Raw genomic sequence first — 23,132 nt, 5'->3', positions numbered from 1 at the left:
CCACTTTTGCTTTTCGAGTGGTGTTCGATGGCTCGTTGAACAACCGGCAGAGAAACGTAAAAGGGGAATCAATATTGTTTGTATTATCGTGGAACCCGATTCGATGGTTGGCTTTTCGAATATTATCGCTGTCGATGGATACTCGCGGGTAAGAGCTAGGGAAATATATAGAGAGACTAAGATTAAAGTTTGTATTATTATTGAACCGGATTCAATATATTTGAAAGTTATCGTCGAGATATGTAGTAACAAAGTGTTCGCGTACTGTCCAGCGTGATTCAGGCACGGGGCAAGAGCAAATTACATCCCGATCGTTTTATACTCGCGAATTTGTAATCTGACGACCACGTTCGATTCTGGAGTCGATAATCACACTTTGCGTTCACGAATTCCATTTACGATCGATTCCGCTGGAAATTAGCTCTCGTATAGTTACTCGTTCGCGTATTCCTTTACGAAGTACTTACGGTTACGTTGTAAATCGTTGCGTTGCGATCGTTTCGCGGAGAAACGAACGCAAAGGATCGACCACGCGTCGATGTCTTCCGCAGGATATTCAGCGAGCGCGCGACAAACCTTTCGACGAGTATGCGTGATTGAAGACGATCGAGGAGCGTGAATACGAAACGAGTGCACGTACGAACGAAGAGAATTAAATGAAGTAAGATAAAAAAAATGAAATAAAAAAACGCTACTCGAACAGCGAACGCGAGCGTCGTCGAACACGGTACGCTGCGAACGTTCTTAATAATTTTAAACGAAAGTACACCGATGACGCTCGAATCGAAACGAAACGAAATGCTGTACAAACGTCACTGTTCGGATGGCGTTCGGATACATCTAGTGTAAATAATTATACTAACTGTTAAGATTACTAATTATACGATCGCGACTATGCAACGGCATTGTATCATAGAACGTTCATGGGAAAGAATCGATCTATGCGCGAGAATTTGTTCAATTAGCGGCGATAAAACACGGCTATGATTTTTCTCGGACGTTTCGAGACGAAACGTCGTCCGCGGAAGCGTTTCCGGTTTCGTCGACGCTTCACCGGATCTAGATAGGACGAGCGGATTTTATACTTTCTTTTTCGAAGATTCGCGAGTTGCGCACCTTCGTTCGAAGCTTTCAGCCTCGCTATAATTACCAACGAAATCTCGTTGGTCTGTCTGCGCGCGACACCTGTTTCCTTCGACCGAATTCATTCTTCAATGGACCGACCTTCGTCGTGCGAAACCATTTTGGTAAATTCTCGATGCAAGTGGCGGAGCTTCACGCGCACAACTCGGTTTGCTCAAGATTCGTAATGTACACAGCGCGAGGTCGTAATCGAGGTAACAAACACGGGGACGAAGAACACCGTTTCTCGAGTTTTTCGCGCGGGAAATTATTCTCGCGTCTAGCTTAGCTAACAGAGGATTCTCGAGCTCGCAATCTCGCGGTAACTCGGAGAATAGTTTTACATGCGTCGTCTCGCTTACGGTATCGTACGGACGCGTTTCGAAGAACCACCATCGGTCCGTTGAGCGAGAGAATTTTTAAATTCTCCCGCGAAATTTTTTACAGCGATCTTTCTCGCGCGGTTGAATCCGGTTCGACACCGAGTACTGGTATTCCTAACGAAGTGGAATGTGATCGTCCGCATCGGACCGTGTATTTAAAAATTCTCAGCAAACGGACTATCGATGGTAATTTAAAAAAAAGAATTTTGCATTCTATGCAAAAGAGGTCTCTAGACCTCGTGTCTCGCGGTGAAGGAGGGGTGGGGCAAGGAAAAGGGGAAACCCAAAGACTTCGCCAGACTACTCTTATGAGAGAGCCTCGTTCCGATCGTGAACTATCCGTCGATGTTTCCTCGGGATCGTGAAAACTTCTTCGTTCGGGGGCAGAAGAAAATTCGTCGCGATTGTCAACAATCTTGGGCACAGTCTTCCAATTTTCTTTCCTCGATCGCCGCCACCTCGAGGCTCGAAGGATCGAGCCGACCGAAACCGCCAAGGAAATCCTTGCATTCGTCGCGCCGCTATTCACGAACGCCACGAACTGAGCAGTATTAATTTCCGTCTTCCTTCTCTTAAGGCGTAAACACGCGTGAATATCGTGCACGTTGCACAGGTGCCCGCCCGGTCCCGGGAGCGATCGATTTTCGAGCGTGGACAGATCAACGGGATATGCAATTAGCGTCACGGGATTCGTGTGTTCGATATCGCGGGCTGGCTGGCGCGACGCGAGGCGTCGTTGCACGATTTTCAGAAGGGAGGGTGGGGGCGGGACAGCGAGACGCCCACCGTCGTCGTTGATGTTTCCATCGTTTTACGAAAGTTTCTGTCGTTTTTTACTCTCGACTGCAACTACCTTGTCGAAGTCTCTGTACACCGAATCGAACCGTTGAACGTACAAACGCGGGCGCCCGCATTAAAAGGAAAAAATAAAAAAAAAAAAAAAAAAAAAAAAGAACGGTCACGCCGCGGTATTATACACGTACTACTTGTAAATATTGTCTGTACCGCGTTACAACTACGTTCACGTCGTAACGAGTTTGTTAAGAGCCTATTGATTATACTTCTTACGTAAAAGTGTACTACGAGCATCATATTATAAACGTGAATAAACTCATCGTCTGTAAATTCTCACCTGGGCCCGTCTTGTCTTCTAACGACCTTGGTCAGGCATCGGTTTCATCGCTGTACCTTGTTCACGGTTCAATTATTGTCTCCCGTCGTGGACAATTTATCGGAGAAAGAGAATTGTAGAGCGGAGAAAATGTAAGTCTAGATTAAAAGTGTTACCTTGTAACAGTATTTACGATACTTGGAATTCGAAGCGTTCGAATTACACGAAATTGCATGTTTCTCTAAGTGTACATGGTGTTTTAAAACTGTGTTCGATGACCGGACACAAATTTAACCGATCCGTAAAATTTATCCAAGGGAACGAAAGTTTCGCAATAAATATAGGTCTCTTACGAAGGATCGATGAAAATCCCTGATACTTTCCTGCAACGCAACAGACCATTGTCGCGTATCCGAAGTGTTCAAAATCGTAAGCATTCGAACCGTTTGAAGTTTCATTCTCCTCCAGCTATATATAATGTTCAGAAACCGTAGGAACTAATCGTTAAAATTCATAATAAAAGGACAGAATCTAAATAAAAAATACTTCTGCACAATAATTACCATCGAAGCTCGCATTTATTCACTTTGTTGCAAGATACACAGGTCGTGAATCGTCGCGAGGACCCAGAAGGAACCAGGAAGAATCATTGCACCGGAAACGGACGATCGCCGGCGGAAAATATGAATTATTTATCACGTTGGAGTGTCACGATCGCCAAACAGCTTTGCAACGCGGTTGATAATTTAATTACCGAAACCTTTGTGGCTCGTGCAAGTTCCCTCGGCCAAAGTCCCAGAGGATTCTCCCGTAGCTCCTCGAATGCTTACTTTGCATACGTTGCGTGATTAATTGCCGAGCGTCGGGTTCTTTCGTTTAAACGGAAAATTATTCCACGCGTAATATACTTAACGCGCGGCCGTAATCCCCTCGTTGATTACGACAGGGAACTTCTACCTTTACCGCGGCCGCGTAATTGGTCCCCGGGAAGTTCTACCTTTACATCAATTGCCGCAGCCTTCACTCTTCGTTCTCTTGATTAGAGAACTAAATCCCAAACCGCTAACGTAACTAATTCACTAATGTATCCAAGTTCTACGGCTCCTGCGCCTTCTCTTTGGCCCCGAGAACGCTAACGTAGCCATTTAATTTACTTTGCCCGCTCTCCCCCACGCGCTTCCACCTTCTCGCGAACCTTCCTCCTCCCGCGCGTCTTCTTATCTCCATTCGCTCATCTACGTATCTTGATCTTTTAAGCGTACGACTCTGCGCCACCCTTTCCCACCGTTTCGAGATCTTTGGAAATTTTTTATTTCGAACATTTTCCTCCGTTCTTCTCGTGTTCTTCGTTTTTAACGGCGCGTAACTTCTTTTTGTTTAAATGTACCGAAAGTACACGGTATCAACGTATAATTACGAACCATTCTGTGGAACGTGGAACATGGAATTGATATAAATAATTCTCTGGGTCGGAGGGAACGAAGATGTTGTTATAAAAACGAACCGCGTCTAAAAGGACACCTTCCCGGAGTAAGCTGAACATGCTATCAAAAGTAATAGTCGTCCATCTTGGTTTTACGTCGCATTCGTGTCAGATATCGCGCCTTTATGGCGAAAGTAACAGCGCACCTTTGACTGCAGTGTCGTTCCCAGAAATTTTTCTAATTCAAGTTCTGCATATTGCACGACTCTCTGCAGTCAAGAAGAAACTGCTGACGCGGGATGATCGAGAGACCATTGTCGGTAAGTAAAGTAATTCTTCCGAACGCTAGGAACGTTCAACGCTCTCGATAATTTTGGCAAACGTTCAAACATGTTAGGTATCGAAAAATATTTTTTTTTGAATCAAGGAACAGGAATCGTGTAAAAATAACATACAAAAATATAGACGATGCGTAGGATAAAATTGTTGAAATGAAATTTCCCTTCATTTTGAAAAATAAAAATTGTTTCAAATTAATTACAAATAAGATAATGTCTCCGTTCAACGAGCGATTATTTTTAAAGTGCATCGTAGCGAATTGGAAGAATTCATAAATTTATATTCCTGTCTGTCGTTCTAAAGATAACCACCGAGACACACATAAATCACTTGCCGCACGAATTTTCTCTCCATTCGTTTACTTGTTGTAGATACTTCTGGTGTCGTGCTATTTTTAATATCAAAGATAACCAACTCTCTATTTAAAATTCCTTTTCGTCGTTCGGCTACACATATCCTCGCTAAAACAATTGTAATATTAAAAAAGAACCGAGAATCGAATAAATCCTTCGTTTCACTTTACCCGCGCGCGAAATGAAAGAATCCTCGACGGTGGATGTGTAATACTGTCAAAAGAAACAAAAAAAGGAAGACATCCAACGTTAATCGTCGTAATTGCTATCACCGTTGAAAAAATTAACTCTGCCGCCTGTTTCGCGATGCAGTGCTCGTAAACCGCGACGTTCGACTACTCCTGCATTCGCGAGGATGCGAAAGAAATCGTGAAACGTGAACAGCGAGTTTTGCGCACGCAAGAGGGAGAATTTCATCCGAGTGTCGTCGAAAAGCTGCTGACGGCGGGTCTAACAATAAGTTAGGTCCCGAGGTGTCCGCCATGTTACGCGGTGAAAACGAATCCGAAGTGGCTTTGGAAGGGAGACTCGCGTGTGCGCAGTGAAAAGCCACTCGTGAAGTGGCGTTCGGAATTAGAGTGCATGCCGCGGCGTTCGTTCCGAAAAGCACGTTTATCAAACTTCTGTTCCAGGTAACGAGACTGCGTGTAATCGCGATTTTTAGGTAAGTCGAACCTCCTTTAACGCTCGTGGCGCTCGTCACTCCACCGACGACCCTTTAACGCCCCTTGTACCCTAATCGTTCCGTAAACACCGACCGAGAAGCTTTTTGGAAGCTTTCGTCTCGCGTATCCATTCGAGAACTTATCCTCCGAGAACATTCCTCTTCGATCACGCTATTTAAAAATAATTTTTCAAACACGTATATTTCACGGTTGTTTACGATTGAAAAAAAAAGAATAGAGTAGATCTAGGAGTAGATTTTCGCGAAGCGATATTCGAAACGCTTTCGTACATTTGGAAATTTGATTCCTCTTGTATTCGTTCGCTGGACGTTTCGTTATTTATCGAACCACGTACGAAAGAATTCGAGGAAGCACGCGCGGTTACGCGCCGCCTCCTCTCGCAATTACGAAATTAAACGCGCGACAGATCCCGGTCAGGAGGCGTCGTCGATTGTGATTCAGCGAAAACTATGTCACAGAGCTTATAAGCGACAAGCGCCGGTGGCGGCGACGATGCTCCGCGGCTAAATATATCGCCGTGTTGCGCGCACTCGACGATTTTCGTCCGTTTTTCGTGGCATCCCGCGTCCGGATATGGAACGTTGACACTGTGCCGTTCGTACGTCGGGATTTTCGTCGTCGTTCGTCTCCTCGCGTCCGCGTTCGCGCGACGGATGGACCGAATGAATGAAAAAGAACGCGCCAGAACGCGCGCGTTTTGGCGAGGTGACAGTGAGCACGTCGAATGCGCGCGGTTAGAAGCCTCCGGTTCGTCGTGCGTGTGTTTCGCGGGAAATACACGCCCGCGCGAAATCGACGCGTGCGAGATTTTATTAATCGTCGTACAGCTTAATAAAACGCGCTGCCAAACCTGCGAATCGATGGGGTGAATCGATCGATTTTTTCGATTTTAAATTTTGCTCATTTTTCGTTCGATATTTTGAATTTAAATACCGTTTTTGAGAATTAATTTTTATTAATCGCATCAATTAAATCAATTCGAGAGTTATTTGTATCGGCGAGGGATCCGTATAGTTCATTACCAGTGAAAACTCGTTTCCGGTGTTCGATTTTTAATGTCGGTTATTTTTATTTCGATATTTCCAATTTATACACCGTCAGTGAAAATTAATTATTCGAGTGTTTTTTGTGTCGTGGATTATATCCCGTGGAGAGCCTATAGAGTTTATTATCGGTGTGCTCAATTCTCGATTTTAGTTAACTTTTTCTCGAATATTTTAAATTTACACATTGTCTGTGAAATGACAAAATTAATTACTTCGGTGTTCTTTGTATCGAGAATTATATTTTGTACAGGGTCTGTAGAATTTATTATCAGTGACCGGATACTTTTTGTTATATTTAATATTTATCGACGTCGCTTTGAAAAAGTATCTAGACACGTGACCTTCTTCTTCTTCCCGATCATCGAATCAAAATGGAGCAGACTTTCAACCGTGCTCGTAAAAATACTTTTCGAAAATACTCGTCACGGATTTCTTAATTTTTCTCATGTCACCGGTCAATTTATCGAAGAATCTTCGTTCCTACGAACAAAACTAACATCGAGTAACTAAAAAGATCTACGCGTTCTTTAATTTTGCTCGTGGAATATCGTATTTTCTATCGTGTACGGTACAAGATCGTAACAACAGAAACGATAATATTTTTCCTTTGTAGAATCCATAGAAAATGTTTCAGAGCCAATCGTCGGCACTCTGTCTTCGGTTTCTAGATATATAATACATCCGTCCATTTCCTCGGTCCCGTTCTATTTCTGGGTAAGAAGCATTCCGCGAGGAACGTCAAATTCATTAACGAGCTTGTTCCCTGTCCCCCCGCCGGAAATGTTATTTTTACTCGCGACGTTTCTCCCCTGCCCCCGACGAACGAATCTTCGCGTTCGGAAGAAAAGAGTCCCCGATGACGTTCTCCGTCTCCGCCCGAAACAAAAGCGTCGCGAAGGAAGACGTCGCGGACAGGAATTTGACAGGGCAGAAGCCCCTCCTTCGGTTGCTTCAAATAAATCGTCGAACTCAATATTGGAGGATGGATTTTCGACGGATGTAAATGTTTACGCGCGCCGAGAATTCGGGCGTGTAATGGTTCCCGTACCGTTTACACAACGTCGCACGGTTAAGTGCTCGTTCGGATCTCCGTAGTCTGTTTGAGCCGCTTGAACCGGATCGTGTACTACGCGATCTTATTGCAAATAAATCTGCTCCGTCCCGTTCGTTGACTGCCTTTGAAGTTAATCGTGTTTCACCGGGCAGCTTTAGACGCTGGCCGATCCGTGTCTCCCGACGGGTCGTGTTAGAGCCCTTTGTTCCGCGTTTGACGTCCATGTTTCTTGCTAGGTGTTATAAACACTGGCTCTCGAAGAACGAACAGTTCTTTCCAGTTCTCGATTCGCGTTTATCGTCGATCGTATTTTTAATCGCGCGCAGATAGAGAAATCTTCGGGATATAATTACTCTTTCTAGTTTGAGAATGTTGGAAGAAGTTTGATTCGAATATTTACTCTTTTACGCGGATAGAGTCGATCTTGGAATCTCTATCGAGCGACTTGACAGCGCTGCTTCGTCGATGACGTTTGGAGAAGTTTGTTTCGTGTTGTTGCAAACATTTCTTCCTTTGAAAGAAATTTACACGCTTCCTTTAACGTCACTTGTCTTGTACCCTTCTCTCGATACAGGTTCGCCGTTAGTTTCTACGCGTAGAATGACTATAAGATGCTGGTCAAGTGTCTCCCGTTGATCATCATCCCTTGCGTTCTGGGATTCCCCAAAAGGGTTCACATAGGTAAGCAAAGACCATTCGACGTTACTCAATCCCAAGTTGGAACCGAGGAGTCTCTAAAGTCAATTTCTTCGAGCCTGTCGATACGTTACTTCGATTTTCAATCATTTGCAATTATTGTCCACGAATTGGACCATCGTTTCTTCAAAAATTCGTCGAGAAATATTTCCGATTTTCTATTATCACTGAAATCTAAAGTCCTTGGAATCTCGATCGGAGTATTCATCGAAAAACTCGTCGAGTCTCGTCGTTCCAACTGGCGTTTCGCAAACGTTGACGGGGACTCTTAACGGCAGTGTACGCGTGACACTTTCAGGAGGATTGTTCGACGATGACGGAGGTATACAGAGAATTTTCGAAACATCGGTGCAAACGGCGAACAAAATGCGACGGAAGACCAATTCCTTCAACGCTTATCTCGTGGCGGAATCCAACGAAGTTCCAACTGACGCGTTCGAAGTGTCGTTGAAAGGTACGAGATGCCCGATTTTTCGAAGTATTCGTGAACTCTGGCCGTAACATTTTTCAATCGGATCGATCTCTTCGAAATGTTCAGTATGCGAGCTGATGGGTACCGGTGTGGCTGCGATTTTCGGCCCGCAGAATCAGCTCACTTCGGAGCACGTGCAGAGTATGTGCGACACCATGGAAATGCCACACATCTACGCGAGATGGGAGTCCTCGCAGGCCCGTGGTAAAGGAATAAACTTGTACCCGCACGCGGAAACCCTCTCGCTGGTACGTGACACGTAACGGAAACTTTACGCGTTCAATTGACGCGAACGGTAGATTTATTTAAACTCGTAATAGATCGTAGAATTGATTCGAACTTCGCCGTGGAACAAGTATCGCTTTGTTCGATCGCTCTAGACCTACCTTCTCGACCCAGTTAACGCGAAACAATTAAATATAACCTAGACGGTAGAGGAAATTACGGTCTCTGAATTTTCACGGAGATGTACCGATTTTCAACCGAGGAATATTTCATACGCAGATCACCGATTATATGGTAACCGATTTCGAGTGGAAATCGTTCGCAATATTGTACGAGGGCACCGACAGTTTGATCCGTGTTCATCGTGTGTTGGAACGTTGGGACGCTCGCAACCATATGATCTTTCTCTACCATTTGGGAAGCGGTCCTAGTTACAGGTATCTCCATCAATTCTCGTACGTGTATTTATCGATCGATGGAATTTTTAAATTCTTTCAAACTTCGAATAATTGAGTCAAATCGAGTCACAATAGTAGAAATAAGAATTCGAAGAAACATTCGATTGAATGCTTTATCAGTTGCAAGAAAAATAAATGGTAAAAGATCGAAAGCAGTAAATAAGAGTCGAACAGTCGAGTCAAAATAAATTGGCTGCTCAAGGTCACGGGAGGATTATCTTCCACCGTACCGTAGCTACGCCCCTTCAGCTCTTCGTGGGACTGTGCACGTGCTTCTTATCTCTCGAAGAAGCAATTTAAGGCGACGCGATAATAGGAATAGTTTCTCGCGCGAGTTAGATTCAAGAAAGTGTCCTTGAGCGGCTTCTCGAGTTTCGATTCGATTGTAGCGAGGATCCTTCGGGTAAAACGTCAGCTAATAGTATAACATTGCGCTGAATTTTGCGCAGGAAGGTGATGCGAGAGATAAAGGACGACGAGATGGAGAATATTATTATCGATTGTTCCATCGAGATTCTCGCAGAGGTGCTGAAGCAAGCTCAGCAAGTCGGTATTATGTCGGAGAAGAACAAAATCATAGTGACTTCATTGGTAAAGTAATTCATTTATTCCTTATTATTTTAAAACGAAATGCGAAACGAGAACAGTAACACGTAGATCGGCTTGATGCATTTCGATTCCATTCCGCATTCTGTTATTCGTCATCGTTTAAATATTCGAAAGAATCCCATGGACATCGTAATATAATAAGAGATCGGTATCTTTAGAAGTAAATAATTCCATACGTTCAACGAACGCTAAGATTGTACTTTTATTGCGCAAAATTATATCGCCCTACGAGCTATTCCCGTAACTAAAATTAGTAATAGGAAATTGGTATCTTTCAGGAGGTAAATAATTACACATTTTGTACGATAGACTCAATTTTTATTTCTATAAAAATTACTTTACAGTTATCGATCAATTATTGCCTAATTGAATATACTTCGAACGTTCGTGCTTGGGTTCTTCCAGGATCTTCAGACCCTCGATCTGGAACCGTACCAGTTCTCAGGTGTGAATTTCACGGGTGTACGGCTGATCGATCCTACGAGTTCCATCGTGAACGATACCTTCGATATGCATAAGAACGAATGGGGTTTGGACGATCCTACCAAGTTGCGGGTCGAGCCTGCCCTCATGTACGACGCGGTGCAACTTTTCGCGAAGGCCTTCAATCATCTACAGGATGCCATCGAAGGCGACGTGAAGCAGCTGTCCTGCAATGGCAGCGAGAGTTGGGAGCACGGCTACAGTTTGAACAACTTCATACGTCTCGTGAGTGTGACCTGCCAACAAAATTAATTCTATCGATTTACATTCTATTATTATTTTATTACACATTTTACATCGTATCATTACTCTATTATATATACCTATTATATTATATTATTCTATCAATTTACTCATATTCGTTCTGAAGTCTCTCGAGACTTAAGTGAATCACCAGCACGGAATATGGAAAATGCAAAGTGAGCTTTGGAGCTATAATAGACAGTTTGTGAGAAAGTAACAGAGATACGAGTAAGGAGGCAACAGTGTACGTCATCTAGCTCTGCTTCGGGAATTACACGAATTCACCGCGTGGATCGATTCAAGCAGTTTATCGCGATTCACCCTCGACTACCCTTATTCTCAAATGTACGCTTTCACGCGTCCCTTATGTAAACATCCCTTGAACTAAACAGGTATCCAAACTCTCGAAGTTACACTCGAGGCTGAGCGATCTCTAGACCAAAGGATAGATTGCGGCAGCGTGCTCAGTTACGTAACAATAAAATTCACCATTGTACACTCGTACAACATACTCCGGTTCCCCCTATTTCTTTTCTCCGTTTGTACAATTTATAAATGGTAATTTCGAATGAACGAACATAGACTCAAATATCGATAGTTTCGAATTTATAACACATTTTTATTAACGAACATTCTTTAAAGGATGCAAGAATAATTAGTAATTTTACACGCACACGGACGTTATAATATTGAACCGACAAAGTAATTTTATTACTGTTGTCGAACGACATCGGTTATCTATCTCTACACGGTACCAATGCGTACTGTGTTCACTTTGATCGACCTAACGACTTACTCGATAAGTTATAGCTAGACACGCGATAAAGTCTTTTATGCTTCATAAGCTCATAATTGAAAATCTCTCGCAACTCCGAACCCCACGTTCACTCCGAGTGTTTTTGCTCGTTTCGACGAGCACCGCATGCTCTTAAAATTTGACCCTGACTTTCCGGGGCCAACCGGTGGAATATTTTTCGATGTCTTCACTGACAATTTTCAGAGCGAAATGCAAGGTTTGACCGGTTTGATTAAGTTCGACACGGCAGGCTTCCGCAGCGATTTCCAGTTGGACGTGCTGCGCCTGACCGAAGACGGTTTGAAGAAGATCGGAATGTGGAACAGCACAAACAGCATCGAATGGCAGCCGGAGTCCGATCCACCGAAGTCAGAAATGGAGTTCAATCTGCAAAATAAAACGTTCATCATTCTGATTGCCATCGTACGTGCGCTAACATAATTTGCAAATCTTTTCAATGCTTGCTCACTCGACGAGACTCCTCTAACGAACATTCGTGAAGTCTTCCATTGTGGAAGTTTGAAAAGATCAATTTCTCTTCTTTTCGTACTTTCTCGAACAAGTTTGAAAAATGTATCTAAATGTCTCTGTGCGAAAATTCCAAGAGTGAACGAATTTGTAACGGTTTGAGAAAGACGACGTCGAAAAGTATAAGTAGGAAATTTTAGCGAGATTCGTTTGAACGCAGAGTCACCCTTACGGTATGCTGAAGAAGTCCGCGGACATGATGACCGGAAACGATCGTTACGAAGGATTCGGCATAGATATCATTCAGGAGCTGAGCAAAATGCTCGGCTTTAATTACACGTTCGAAGTGCAAGCGGACAATGTTTACGGATCGTACGTGAAGAAGGCGAACAAATGGACGGGGATGCTTGGGAAAATCATTGCAGAAGTTAGTTTCAGTAACGTCGACGTTTCAGGCTATAATCGGAAAGAGGGAAGAAATTAACATGTAATATCCGGTGAAATTATGTTGCAGGAAGCTGATCTAGCTATTACCGATCTAACCATTACTTCGGCACGGGAAGCGGCGGTGGACTTTACGATGCCTTTTATGAATTTAGGTACGAGTGCTTGATATCAAGCTACGCAAAAACTCTCAGAGCCCACGGCGGAATTGCGATTTAAAAGGGATTTTGTATTTGCAAGGAAGTGATCAATTTTCTCTATTCTTTTCTTAAGATCTCACCGTGAGAATTGTAATTTTTCTAGCAGCTTGCGTTCGATTCGAGTTACGTTCCAACGAAATAAACGAATAGCGACAGTACTTTTTACTTTTCGAAGAAAATAAATAAAATTCCCCATTCAATTTTTCTTTCGAGTGTTTCTCTTCAGTTCGATAATTGAATTAGTTTCAACGCTTCTTTGTTTCGATTATTTTATTATATATATATAAGGTTCGTTGTAAAAAAAAAGACTATTACGCGTAGTCACGATCCACCAGAACACTATATTTTTCTTCGGAGTATCACTCGGACTCGATTGCATGCTAAAACTTAAACCTCTTATACCCGATCGCGTTAAATTCAAATTCTGACAAGCTCTTATACCCTGATCACACTCGAATTCAAATGGATAATTTGCATAAAATAATATACGTGTCCCTTTTTTCACAGGAATAAGTATCCTCTACCGAAAGCCAACGAAAACACCACCTAGCCTGTTCTCCTTCTTGTCGCCATTTTCTGCCGGTGTCTGGTGGTATTTAATCGGAGCTTACATATCCGTGTCCTTGGTACTATTCGTGATCGGCAGGATATGCCCCGCCGAGTGGAACAACCCTTATCCTTGTATAGAAGAGCCCGAAGAACTGGAGAACCAGTTCACTTTTAAGAATTCCCTATGGTTCACGATCGGTAGTATAATGCAGCAAGGTTCCGAGATCGCGCCCATGTAAGTCGAATTTACGCTGTGAATCGAATTATCAAGTTGTTGCCTAGCTCGTGTAAACGGACCGCCAGTATTATCATTTTTAAGACACTGTTGATACAAACAATTACTTTATAACCCGATGAAGGCTGGAACAAGATCTTTTCGTCAGTCTCGGTTATCGTCCTCTCGAAAAGGATTTTATAAGTACTCGAAATGATTGGTAAAGGTGTAATAAATAATAATGGAGACCATACAATTTAATAACGAAAACGTACCCTGGACAGATCTTGTGCAGCCATCTGATAATCGTACTATTTGGTTAATTTCTTTTTTAAATTTCCCAATAGTGGGATTGCTCGAAATTAATGTACACAATCCTCTTCTGTAAGATCGAAGGACCAGAAATTAACTCGTGAACCTATTTATTCAATTTCTACGATCGACAGAGGACTCTCGACGCGAATGATGGCTACTTCCTGGTGGTTCTTCTGTCTGATCATGGTATCGTCTTACACGGCCAACTTGGCCGCGTTTCTAACCGTCGAAACATTAGTGTCGCCATTCTCGAACGTCGAAGAATTAGCGAAGAAGAAGACGATCAAGTATGGTGCCAAAGATGGAGGATCCACCCTGATGTTCTTCAAAGTAAGTGTCCTACTTCGAACACACCGTATTCGTTAGGCGAACAGTGAATATCGATGGAAAAATAACATAGTTGGCAGTAGTAAGGAATTTTACAGGATCGATACAGCACACGATGCGCAAATTTCAAATGTAAGAGATATTTACGAATTTTAATCGCTAATATTATACTACCCCATTGAGTTCAAGACAGTCGCGGGAGTGTTAATACAAAAGCTTTGTTTAACCCTGAGTCATTAACCCCCCATCCGATCACAAGATATTATTACGAACGAGTCGCCTGAGAGATCATTTTTCACAAATAAGATAACGATACAATTTCGATTTCGTTTCAAAGAAATGTAAAACGATAATAATGAAAAATTGTACGATTCGGAATATCATGTGCCTTCGATCTTCACGAAAGAAAGTCCTTTTCGCTGTATTAAAGTGAACGCAATAGAATTTTGTAATTTATAGAAATTTCTAAATACGTGTTGAATCCAGGGCGACTCTAATCTTGTAATATTTAACACTGGCCAAATCGTAGAAAATAAACAGCCCCTGCTTGTTTACGAATACATCATCAACCGATCCCTAATTGTTCATTGTGTTACGTCGTTGCAGTTGCTGCGATCAGTTCTAAACAATGCTTGACCACGTACAATGTAAAATAATACCCGAATCGAGAATACTAGCTTAGATCAGAATGTCCCTTAAACATTTTGTTGTGCTTTCAGACAGACATCATTAATACTTACAATAGATTGCGTATCTACGTAACAGAGAGTCACACTCGACGCTGCATTAATTGTTCGCAATAATCAATCGGAGATGTAACTTGTCTCTCCCTTTACTAACCGAACGAACACGACCGTACCAGAAGCAATTCGTGTCGCTCGCTAGGCAAACGATACTTGGAGCTGTGCATTCTAATTCAATTTTTTGAAAGAATTATGCCCATTCCAAGGAATCCAATTACTCGACCTACAAAGAGATGTACGATTATATGATGGAGAACGCGGAGGACGTTCTGCCTCCGGACAACGATTCGGGCCTGAAGAAAGTGCTGAGAGAGGACTACGCGTTTCTAATGGAGTCCAGCTCCATCGAGTACATCACCGAAAGATATTGTAACGTGACGCAGATCGGTGGACTCCTCGACGCGAAGGGCTATGGCATAGCCATGAAGAAGTGTGAGTCTCGATCAAATAGGAAGTAATGGTCTGGCTGAGAAACGATAGAAACATTTTTACAGTAAGATCAATTTTAATTTGACATTTGATAAGCACTTTGCCACCAATACAGTGCACTTAGGACCAGATTTATCGATACTATCAGAGTATCACAGCTTTGAGATCGAGTTGGGACAAGTAGATGAAATTTTTGAACGAGAGTGAGAAATAAATATTATCGTAATAAATATAATCTAAAACAAGCACACTTTGGCTTATATAAAATTCTGAACTATTTTTATTTTAATATTTGCTTTGCAATATGTACAATTATGCTTTGTAAAACTTTAGTTAGCACACCGGTGAGAATAAGTCTAAGGAAGTTGCGTGCTTTTTTGTAGAGAAATCTATGACAACCTGGGAGACGGTACAGTGCGGTAATATATGCAATAAACACGTGTCCCTTATCATTAGAGCAAGAAGGACGTAACGTTACTTAAGAGAGCCTTCTATAAGTTTGCAATTTTCATATTAATATTATAGATATTATGTTTAGGCGTGTTTTCATCGGTGCAAAAAGAAATGTAAAATAATCGTATATGTAATTCTTGAAGTAGAGAGGATGTTTACAGAAAGATTATTGTAATTTTGCAGTAGCCCGAGCTTCGACTTTTTAATTTAGCGATAATGATCGTGATTATTTCAGACTCGCCCTATCGTCACGCGTTAAACACGGCCGTGTTAAAGCTCCAGCAAAGTGGCCTAATCACGGAACTGAAGACGAAATGGTGGACGCAGAAGCGAGGAGGAGGAAAGTGTCGGGTACGCGCAGTTGAATATTTAAACGCAACAAAATAAAACGGAAATGTATTGAATAGTTTACGCGTGAAATTCAATAATTTAGTAAATAATTTAAACATTGGTTACACGATACCATATCCATTTCCAGAATTATATAACATATTTTATTAACATCTAAAAAATTATACAGTATACATACATGAAACTATATAAATATAAATATCTACATTTACTTTTAGTTTCTAATCCTTTTCTCGGATAATTTCCCTTCTATAATTTCATGTTATATTGTACGTTTTTCAAGCTGCATGTATTTTATGTTATATAATTCTAAATACGAATAAGAGAAAACGTTTAATAACGATTACTTCGGTACGACTAACAATCGTAATGTTAATTTCGATTCAAAAAGCAACTAATGGAAACATTGGTAGAACAAACTTCATTGTAAATTGTCAGTCAGTTAGGTATTTACTGTACCGAAATATTTATAGTAGCGTGGTCATGTCTAAATGATGAATGGTGAAATGATGTAGGAGGATGGTGGTGGGAGTATGGCTGAAGAGTTGGATCTTGATAACGTGGGAGGTGTTTTCTTGGTACTGACTGTAGGCGTTGCTCTGTCCTTCTTCTACACTGTATTCGAGCTACTCTGGGAGATTATTGCCACATCCAGACGCGAAAACGTAAGTGCAATTGCGCAATCGTAATTTTACTTGACCAACACCACAAAGTAACACATTTGATTCTTGGTATTGCACTATTAATGGAATACAAATGGCATAATTCCAACACAGTCAATTCAATACTGAGTTTTATTCTGAATTATGTATCTCGTCATCACGTCTACGTGTATTTTAATACGAAATATGTTCCGTTGGAATTAATCGATGTAGCGTTTGATCTTTGTATTCGATTTCACAACTCACTGTGGAAGACACACGTTACTTCGACATTCAACTACTTAACTTTCATTAATTAGAAACAAAACGATAATACTTAACTTCCATTAATTAGAAGCATAAAACACGGTTAATTTATTCAAAAGAATTTAAACATGGAAATGTCTCGCCATTTTTCCAGGTTTCGATCAAAGAGGAACTTGTGGCCGAGTTGAAATTTATCATAAAATGCAACAGTTCGCCTAAACCGGTGAGAAGAAGAAAGGGATCGTCGAATAGAAGCGGAGAAGACAGCACCAGAGGCTGCACGCCTCCATATGGTTTTATACCTGTAATTAGAACCACGAGCTCCGACGACAAATGAAAAATGACGAAGGAATCGAATGCAATAAACAATACGAATATTAAAAGCTCTCCATATGCATCCAGCGAGTACAATGTGTCTTGCTCGCGGGATGCGACGTATGGCTGATACACGTGTAAATAAAAGTCATCGATCGCAAACTATTGTATGTACAACTACCGATTTACAATCACTACAACTTGTTCCAACTCGTATCGATAAACTACATGCCCCAACTCTTGCATATCCACTACAAATCGTATAATGAATTTAATATCTAAACGATTTACTACTCGTATGCTCGATCCTATCATTACTTTCATTGGATGTAAACTCTGTCCCACCCATTAGAGAAGGTAGTCGCTGTAGTTAACTTAATATTTTTAGAGTCTACTTTCGAATTTGAATACTAAAAGTATTTCACAAATTTTTCGAACATTTTGTATTAACTTCATGAAGTTGAAATTAAAATATACCAACATGCTAACCAAGAAAGGTAAACAAAAGGCCACGATACACATAAGAAAGAACAAAGAAAGAATTTATTCTTGGTAGGATACACGTACATAATTATCCTTTGTATTCTACGGAAGAAAAGGATATCCATACGAGTATAATTAAGTTTGACTTTATAGTCAGTCTTTGTAACACAAAATTATTCGATGCTGTTCCCATACTACTTACGCGTAAGATAACATTCCCCTTATTCCAAGATAGTTCTTTCTTTATGCTGTCGAAGAAACTACGAAACTATTGTAAGCAATTTAACTACTACAATTAATGTAATTACCGTAATTAGTGGTAATAACGATGCTACGACTACTACAACTCCTAGTATTAATAATATTACAATTACTACTACTGCTACTACTGCTATAATATATTACTATTGTTACTACTGGTATTACTGTTATTATGACTATTATATATATTATTATTATTATTACTTTTAATTATTTCATAGTGTGATTACATCTTCGGTTAAATAAACTAAAATACAGATATTTCTGGACATAATAAAGAGAAAAAACTAATATATTATAACATATGAATATAAATATCCATATTTTTAAACTTCCCGGACTAATATATTATACGAAAAATGTATAGGGTGGACAGCTTTAACCGCGCATCGACAATTCAATTTTCTGTATTTTACAAAATTTTCAATTCGTAAAATATTCTTCGTTACGAATCGATAATACAGGACTCGACAAAACTACACAAGTAAGAGGAAAGAGAATCCACAATATAAAATTGTTACAACAACGTAAAAATGTCAAGCCTCAACATCAAATTACGAAGAATTAAAGTAAAATGTACTCAATGTTGATTTCACTAAACCCACGGGCATTCCGCAACATTATCTTCAACTCGACATAACTCGGCAAATGACATCAGCATTTATTCCCCTATCATATTTACCATAACATTTTTTTTTTCTATTTTACGCTGCAGTTTCTATACTCGATATTACATTTTTAATTTAGATTTTCTTGATAATCCCCAGATAATCCACCGGATAATCCGGATAATCCCCCGGATATTTCGCAATATCTTGATGTTTATTTATCATAATTATCAACAACCATCGTAGGACCGTAGTTTAAACAATTATTAACAATGTTCCAGTATAAATAATGCCTACAAATATCATTTTCTTTCAATATTCTTTGTTCGCGATCTCAATTTTTCATTGAGGTCCAACCGACATTGTCAAGGCTACACGTATCGACTATCGATTCACAAGTGTTTATCACGAAGATTTTTCTATTTAAAATAGCGATTAATTGATTTTCAGCGCTTTCAAGAAAAAAATGCAACTTCTACGCGTATTGTGTAAATTAGAAGAATTAAACAAATGTTAAATTAATGTACTAAATAGACAATTATTACTTTCCATGCTTTAAAACATTACGAAATACTTTTTACTTCGAATCTCGTTCAAAATCAATTTCTATAAGTTACTTAATCATTTGTAATGAATAAATAAGATGCACATTGTTCGATTAATATTGGGAACATGCATAAATGTTAGTAACAATCGCGGAAATGAACAAACATTCACCGAAACCGTTCGGATTCACAGATTTCGCAATACCTTGACGTTTATTTATCATAATTATTAACAATCGTCGTAGGACCGTCGATGAAATAATTATTAACAATGTCCTAGTATAAATAATAGCTTAAAATATCATTTCGTTGAAATATTCTTTGTTCGCAATGGAATTGTTGTCATTCAGGTCCAACCGACATTGTCAAGGCTATACGTATCGATTATCGATTCACAAGTCTTCATCGCGATGATTTTTCTATCTAAAAAAGCGATTAATTGAATTTCGGCACTTTTATGTAAAAAACACAACTTCTACGCGTATTGTGTAAATTATAAGAATTAAACAAATGTTAAACTAATATACCAAATAGACAATTATTAGGTTCCTTGCTTTAAAACTTTACGAAACACTTTTTACTTTGAATCTCGATCAAAATCAATTTCTATAAGTTACTTAATCATTTGTAATGAATAAATAAGATGCACATTGTTCGATCAATATTGGGAACATGCATAAATGTTAGTAACAATCGCGGAAATGAACAAACATTCACCGAAACCGTTCGCCTTCACAGATTTCGCAATATTTTGACGTTTATTTATCATATTTATTAACAATCGTCGTAGGACCATAGTTTAAACATTTATTAACAATGTCCTAGTATAAATAATGGCTTAAAATATCATTTCGTTGAAATATTCTTTGTTCGCGATGGAATTGTTGTTATTGAGATCAAACCGACATTGTCAAGGCTGGAAATGTTTATCGATTCACAAACGTCCATCACGATGATTTTTCTATTTAGAAAAGCGATTAATTGAATTTCGACGCTTTTACATCAAGAATACAGCTTCCACGCGTAATCCGAAAATTATAAGAACGAAACAAATATTAAATTAATGTATCTAATAAACAATTGTTACTTTCCATGCTTTGAAACATTAAGAAACACGTTTATACCTCGAATCTCGGTCAAAATTAATTACTGTAGGCGAATCAATCATATTTAATGCATAAATAAGATGCATATTGTAAGATAAATGTTTGGAACATGTATAAATGTTAGTAACAATCGCGGAAATGAACAAAACATTCACCGAAACCGTTCGTCTTCGCAGATTTCGCAAAATCTCGATGTTTATTTATCATATTTATTAACAACCGTCGTAGGACCATACTTTAGAAAATTATTAACAATGTCCTAGTAAAAATAATGGCTTAAAATATCATTTCGTTGAAATATTCTTTGTTCGCAAAGGAATTGTTGTCATTGATGTCCAACCGACATTGTCAAGGCTACAGGTATCGATTATCGATTCACAAGTCTTCATCGCGATGATTTTTCTATCTAAAAAAGCGATTAATTGAATTTCGGCACTTTTGTGTAAAAAACACAACTTCTACGCGTATTGTGTAAATTATAAGAATTAAACAAATGTTAACTTAATGCATTTAATGAACAATTGTTACTTTCCATGCTTAAAAACTTTACGAAACACGTTTTAACATCGAGTCTCGATCAAAATCAATTTCTATAAGTTTCTTAATTAATTGCAATACATAAATAAGATGCACATTGTTCGATCAATATTGGGAACATGCATAAATATTAATAACAATCGCGGAAAGGAAAAATCATTCAACGAAACCGTTCGCCTTCGCAGAGTTTGCAATATCTCGATGTTTATTTATCATAATTATTAACAATCGTCGTAGGACCGTCGATGAAATAATTATTAACAATGTCCTAGTATAAATAATAGCTTAAAATATCATTTCGATTAAATATTCTTTGTTCGCAATGGAATTGTTGTCATTGAGGTCCAACCGACATTGTCAAGGCTATACGTATCGATTATCGATTCACAAGTGTTCATCACGAAGATTTTTCTATCTAAAAAAGCAATTAATTGAATTTCGGCGCTTTCAAGTAAAAAATGCAGCTTCTACGCGTATTGTGTAAATTATAAAAATTAAACAAATGTTAAATTGATGTATTTAATGAACAATTGTTACTTTCCATGATTTAAAACTTTACGAAACACTTTTTACTGCGAATCTCGATCAAAATCAATTTCTATAAGTTACTTAATCATTTGTAGTGCATAAATAAAATGCACATTGTTCGATTAATATTGGGAATATGCGTAAATATTAATAACAATCGCGGAAATGAACAAACATTCACCGAAACCGTTCGCCTTCGCAGATTTTGCAAAATCTTGATGTTTATTTATCACAATTATTAACAATCGTCGTAGGACCATAGTTGAAACAATTATTAACAATGTCCTAGTATAAATAATGGCTTAAAAGTCATAAATTTGTTGAAATATTCGATTAAATCGAACAATGACATTCGAAGTAACGGTAAGTGATTAAGTGACCTCGAACAAAGACGATCGGAGTGAGGGAAGTAACCTTGATGTGGGTATATAAGGAGCCCACGGTTAACGAAAATTTCACTTCAAAGGGAGCCTCCGAGGTGGACGGATCTCTCGCTGTGTCGATTTTAGGTACCTGGAAGGGGGCCCCCCCACTCTTGGTAACCGGTACTGACCCCTGGTAGGGGGCGGTCAGTACTGGCGACCAGTCCCTTAATGCTTTCTTTTTTTTTTTTGACTTTGTTTAATTTATTTTATTTGTTCTCTGATTTTAATTTCTACTTGTTTTTAAATATATATTTTTTTCCACTAACCAACTTCATTTCTATTTTCTATCATGTCTTGACTTTAGGTTTCTCTTAGGTTTTTCTCGTCGCATCCGGGGATCTTTAGGAGAACTCCTAACTCGTAGGATCTTTAGTTAAGCTTAGACTAAGTTAGTTCTAAGGCCACCATGTACGAATATCTGTGATCTGCCGAGCAATTATCCAATCTTTAGCTTCTTTTTGCTCGCTTGCTCGTATCTCAGTCCGGCCACCTCTGCTTGTTGCATAAGCAAGTGACCGGCCGTGGAGGTGGACCGAACGCTCGATCGCCGTCTCTTCTGGTGCGTCCGCTTTGAGAGAGTATATGCTGCGAACACAGGGGCAGGTGTTCGCACCGGTCCCTGCGGAAGCCCTTGATCCATCATAAGACCCTCTCTTCGTCATCCTCCGTGAGTCAGGTCCACGCTCTGCGTGGCTCCTGGCTGCGGAGTTGGGAGAAACGGGGCACTCCTCTAGAGGAGTGGACGGCGTCGCGCATATCCTTGAGAATCTGGCCCACTGAGGGGAAACGGGACCGACCTAGTAGGAACAACTCTACGGTTCGCGTCGCGTATTTCCCAATTTTGCCTAATTTTTCCGTAATGTAATTGCTCGGCAGAACTAAACCAGGAGATCGAAGGAACTTTGATTCCTTCTATCTCTGCAGTTAGAATAAGTTAGTTTTAAGGGTGTGATCTGCCAAGCAATTATCCAATCTTTAGCTTAATTTTGCTCGCTTCGTCGTTCCTCGGTCCGGTCACCACTGCTTCTTGTACAAGCAAGTGGCCGGCCGTGTAAGTAGTCCGAACGGTCTATCGCCGTCTCTTCCGGTGTGTCCGCTTCCAGAGGGGGCATGTTGCGAGCACAGGAGCAGGCATTTTTGCCGGTCCCTGCGAAAGCCTCCGAAATAAGACCCTCTCGTCGTAAAGATGGAGAAACGGGGCACTCCTCTAGGGGAGTGGTAGGCGTCGTTCGTTTTCTCTGTAATCGGAACCACGGAGGGGAAACGGGATAGACCTAGTAGGACCAACTGCACGGTTCGTGTCGCGTCTTTCCCAATTTTGCCTAATTTTTCCATAATGTAATTGCTCGGCAGAACTAAACGAGGAGATCGAAGGAACATTGTTTCCTTCTATCTCTGGAGTTTAGTAAATTCGTTTGTACCGC

General features: G+C 40.2%; 1 protein-coding gene across 9 annotated transcripts; it reads left to right on the top strand.

The window, feature by feature from the left end:
- The first annotated feature begins 4,338 nt into the window (after positions 1-4,338).
- LOC143152325 (glutamate receptor ionotropic, kainate 2) lies at positions 4,339-17,380 on the top strand. 9 transcript variants are annotated; one of them, XM_076322309.1, is made up of 17 exons: positions 4,343-4,359; positions 5,364-5,395; positions 8,092-8,198; positions 8,512-8,667; positions 8,752-8,933; positions 9,190-9,347; positions 9,818-9,959; positions 10,383-10,685; positions 11,704-11,922; positions 12,188-12,394; positions 12,482-12,566; positions 13,119-13,395; positions 13,821-14,019; positions 14,948-15,191; positions 15,877-15,992; positions 16,508-16,657; positions 17,055-17,380. In XM_076322309.1, exons 3-17 carry the CDS (start codon positions 8,129-8,131, stop codon positions 17,235-17,237), a joined length of 2,691 nt encoding a protein of 896 aa, XP_076178424.1. In that variant the 5' UTR covers positions 4,343-4,359; positions 5,364-5,395; positions 8,092-8,128; the 3' UTR covers positions 17,238-17,380. The 9 variants fall into 9 exon arrangements, with proteins under 9 accessions (XP_076178428.1, XP_076178424.1, XP_076178429.1 ...); XM_076322312.1 differs by lacking the exons at positions 4,343-4,359; positions 5,364-5,395 and adding exons at positions 6,136-6,282; positions 7,077-7,177; XM_076322313.1 differs by lacking the exon at positions 5,364-5,395 and having other exon boundaries at positions 4,339-4,359.
- The last annotated feature ends 5,752 nt before the right edge of the window (positions 17,381-23,132 follow it).

The sequence above is a fragment of the Ptiloglossa arizonensis genome, chromosome 10 (assembly GCF_051014685.1).
Source record: "Ptiloglossa arizonensis isolate GNS036 chromosome 10, iyPtiAriz1_principal, whole genome shotgun sequence".
Classification (NCBI taxonomy): Eukaryota; Metazoa; Arthropoda; class Insecta; order Hymenoptera; family Colletidae; genus Ptiloglossa; species Ptiloglossa arizonensis.
Note: the sequence above shows the minus strand (reverse complement) of the source record. Positions and strands in the feature narration are given on the sequence as shown.

What these genes read in the sequence shown, in the direction of transcription:
- LOC143152325 (XM_076322313.1), top strand. Translation starts at nt 8,129, where the DNA reads ATGCTGGTCAAGTGTCTCCCGTTGATCATCATCCCTTGCGTTCTGGGA. An exon ending in ACGCGGAAACCCTCTCGCTG is followed by an intron (nt 8,934 to 9,189) that starts GTACGTGACACG and finishes TTTCATACGCAG; the next exon opens with ATCACCGATTATATGGTAAC. An exon ending in AAATCATAGTGACTTCATTG is followed by an intron (nt 9,960 to 10,382) that starts GTAAAGTAATTC and finishes GGGTTCTTCCAG; the next exon opens with GATCTTCAGACCCTCGATCT.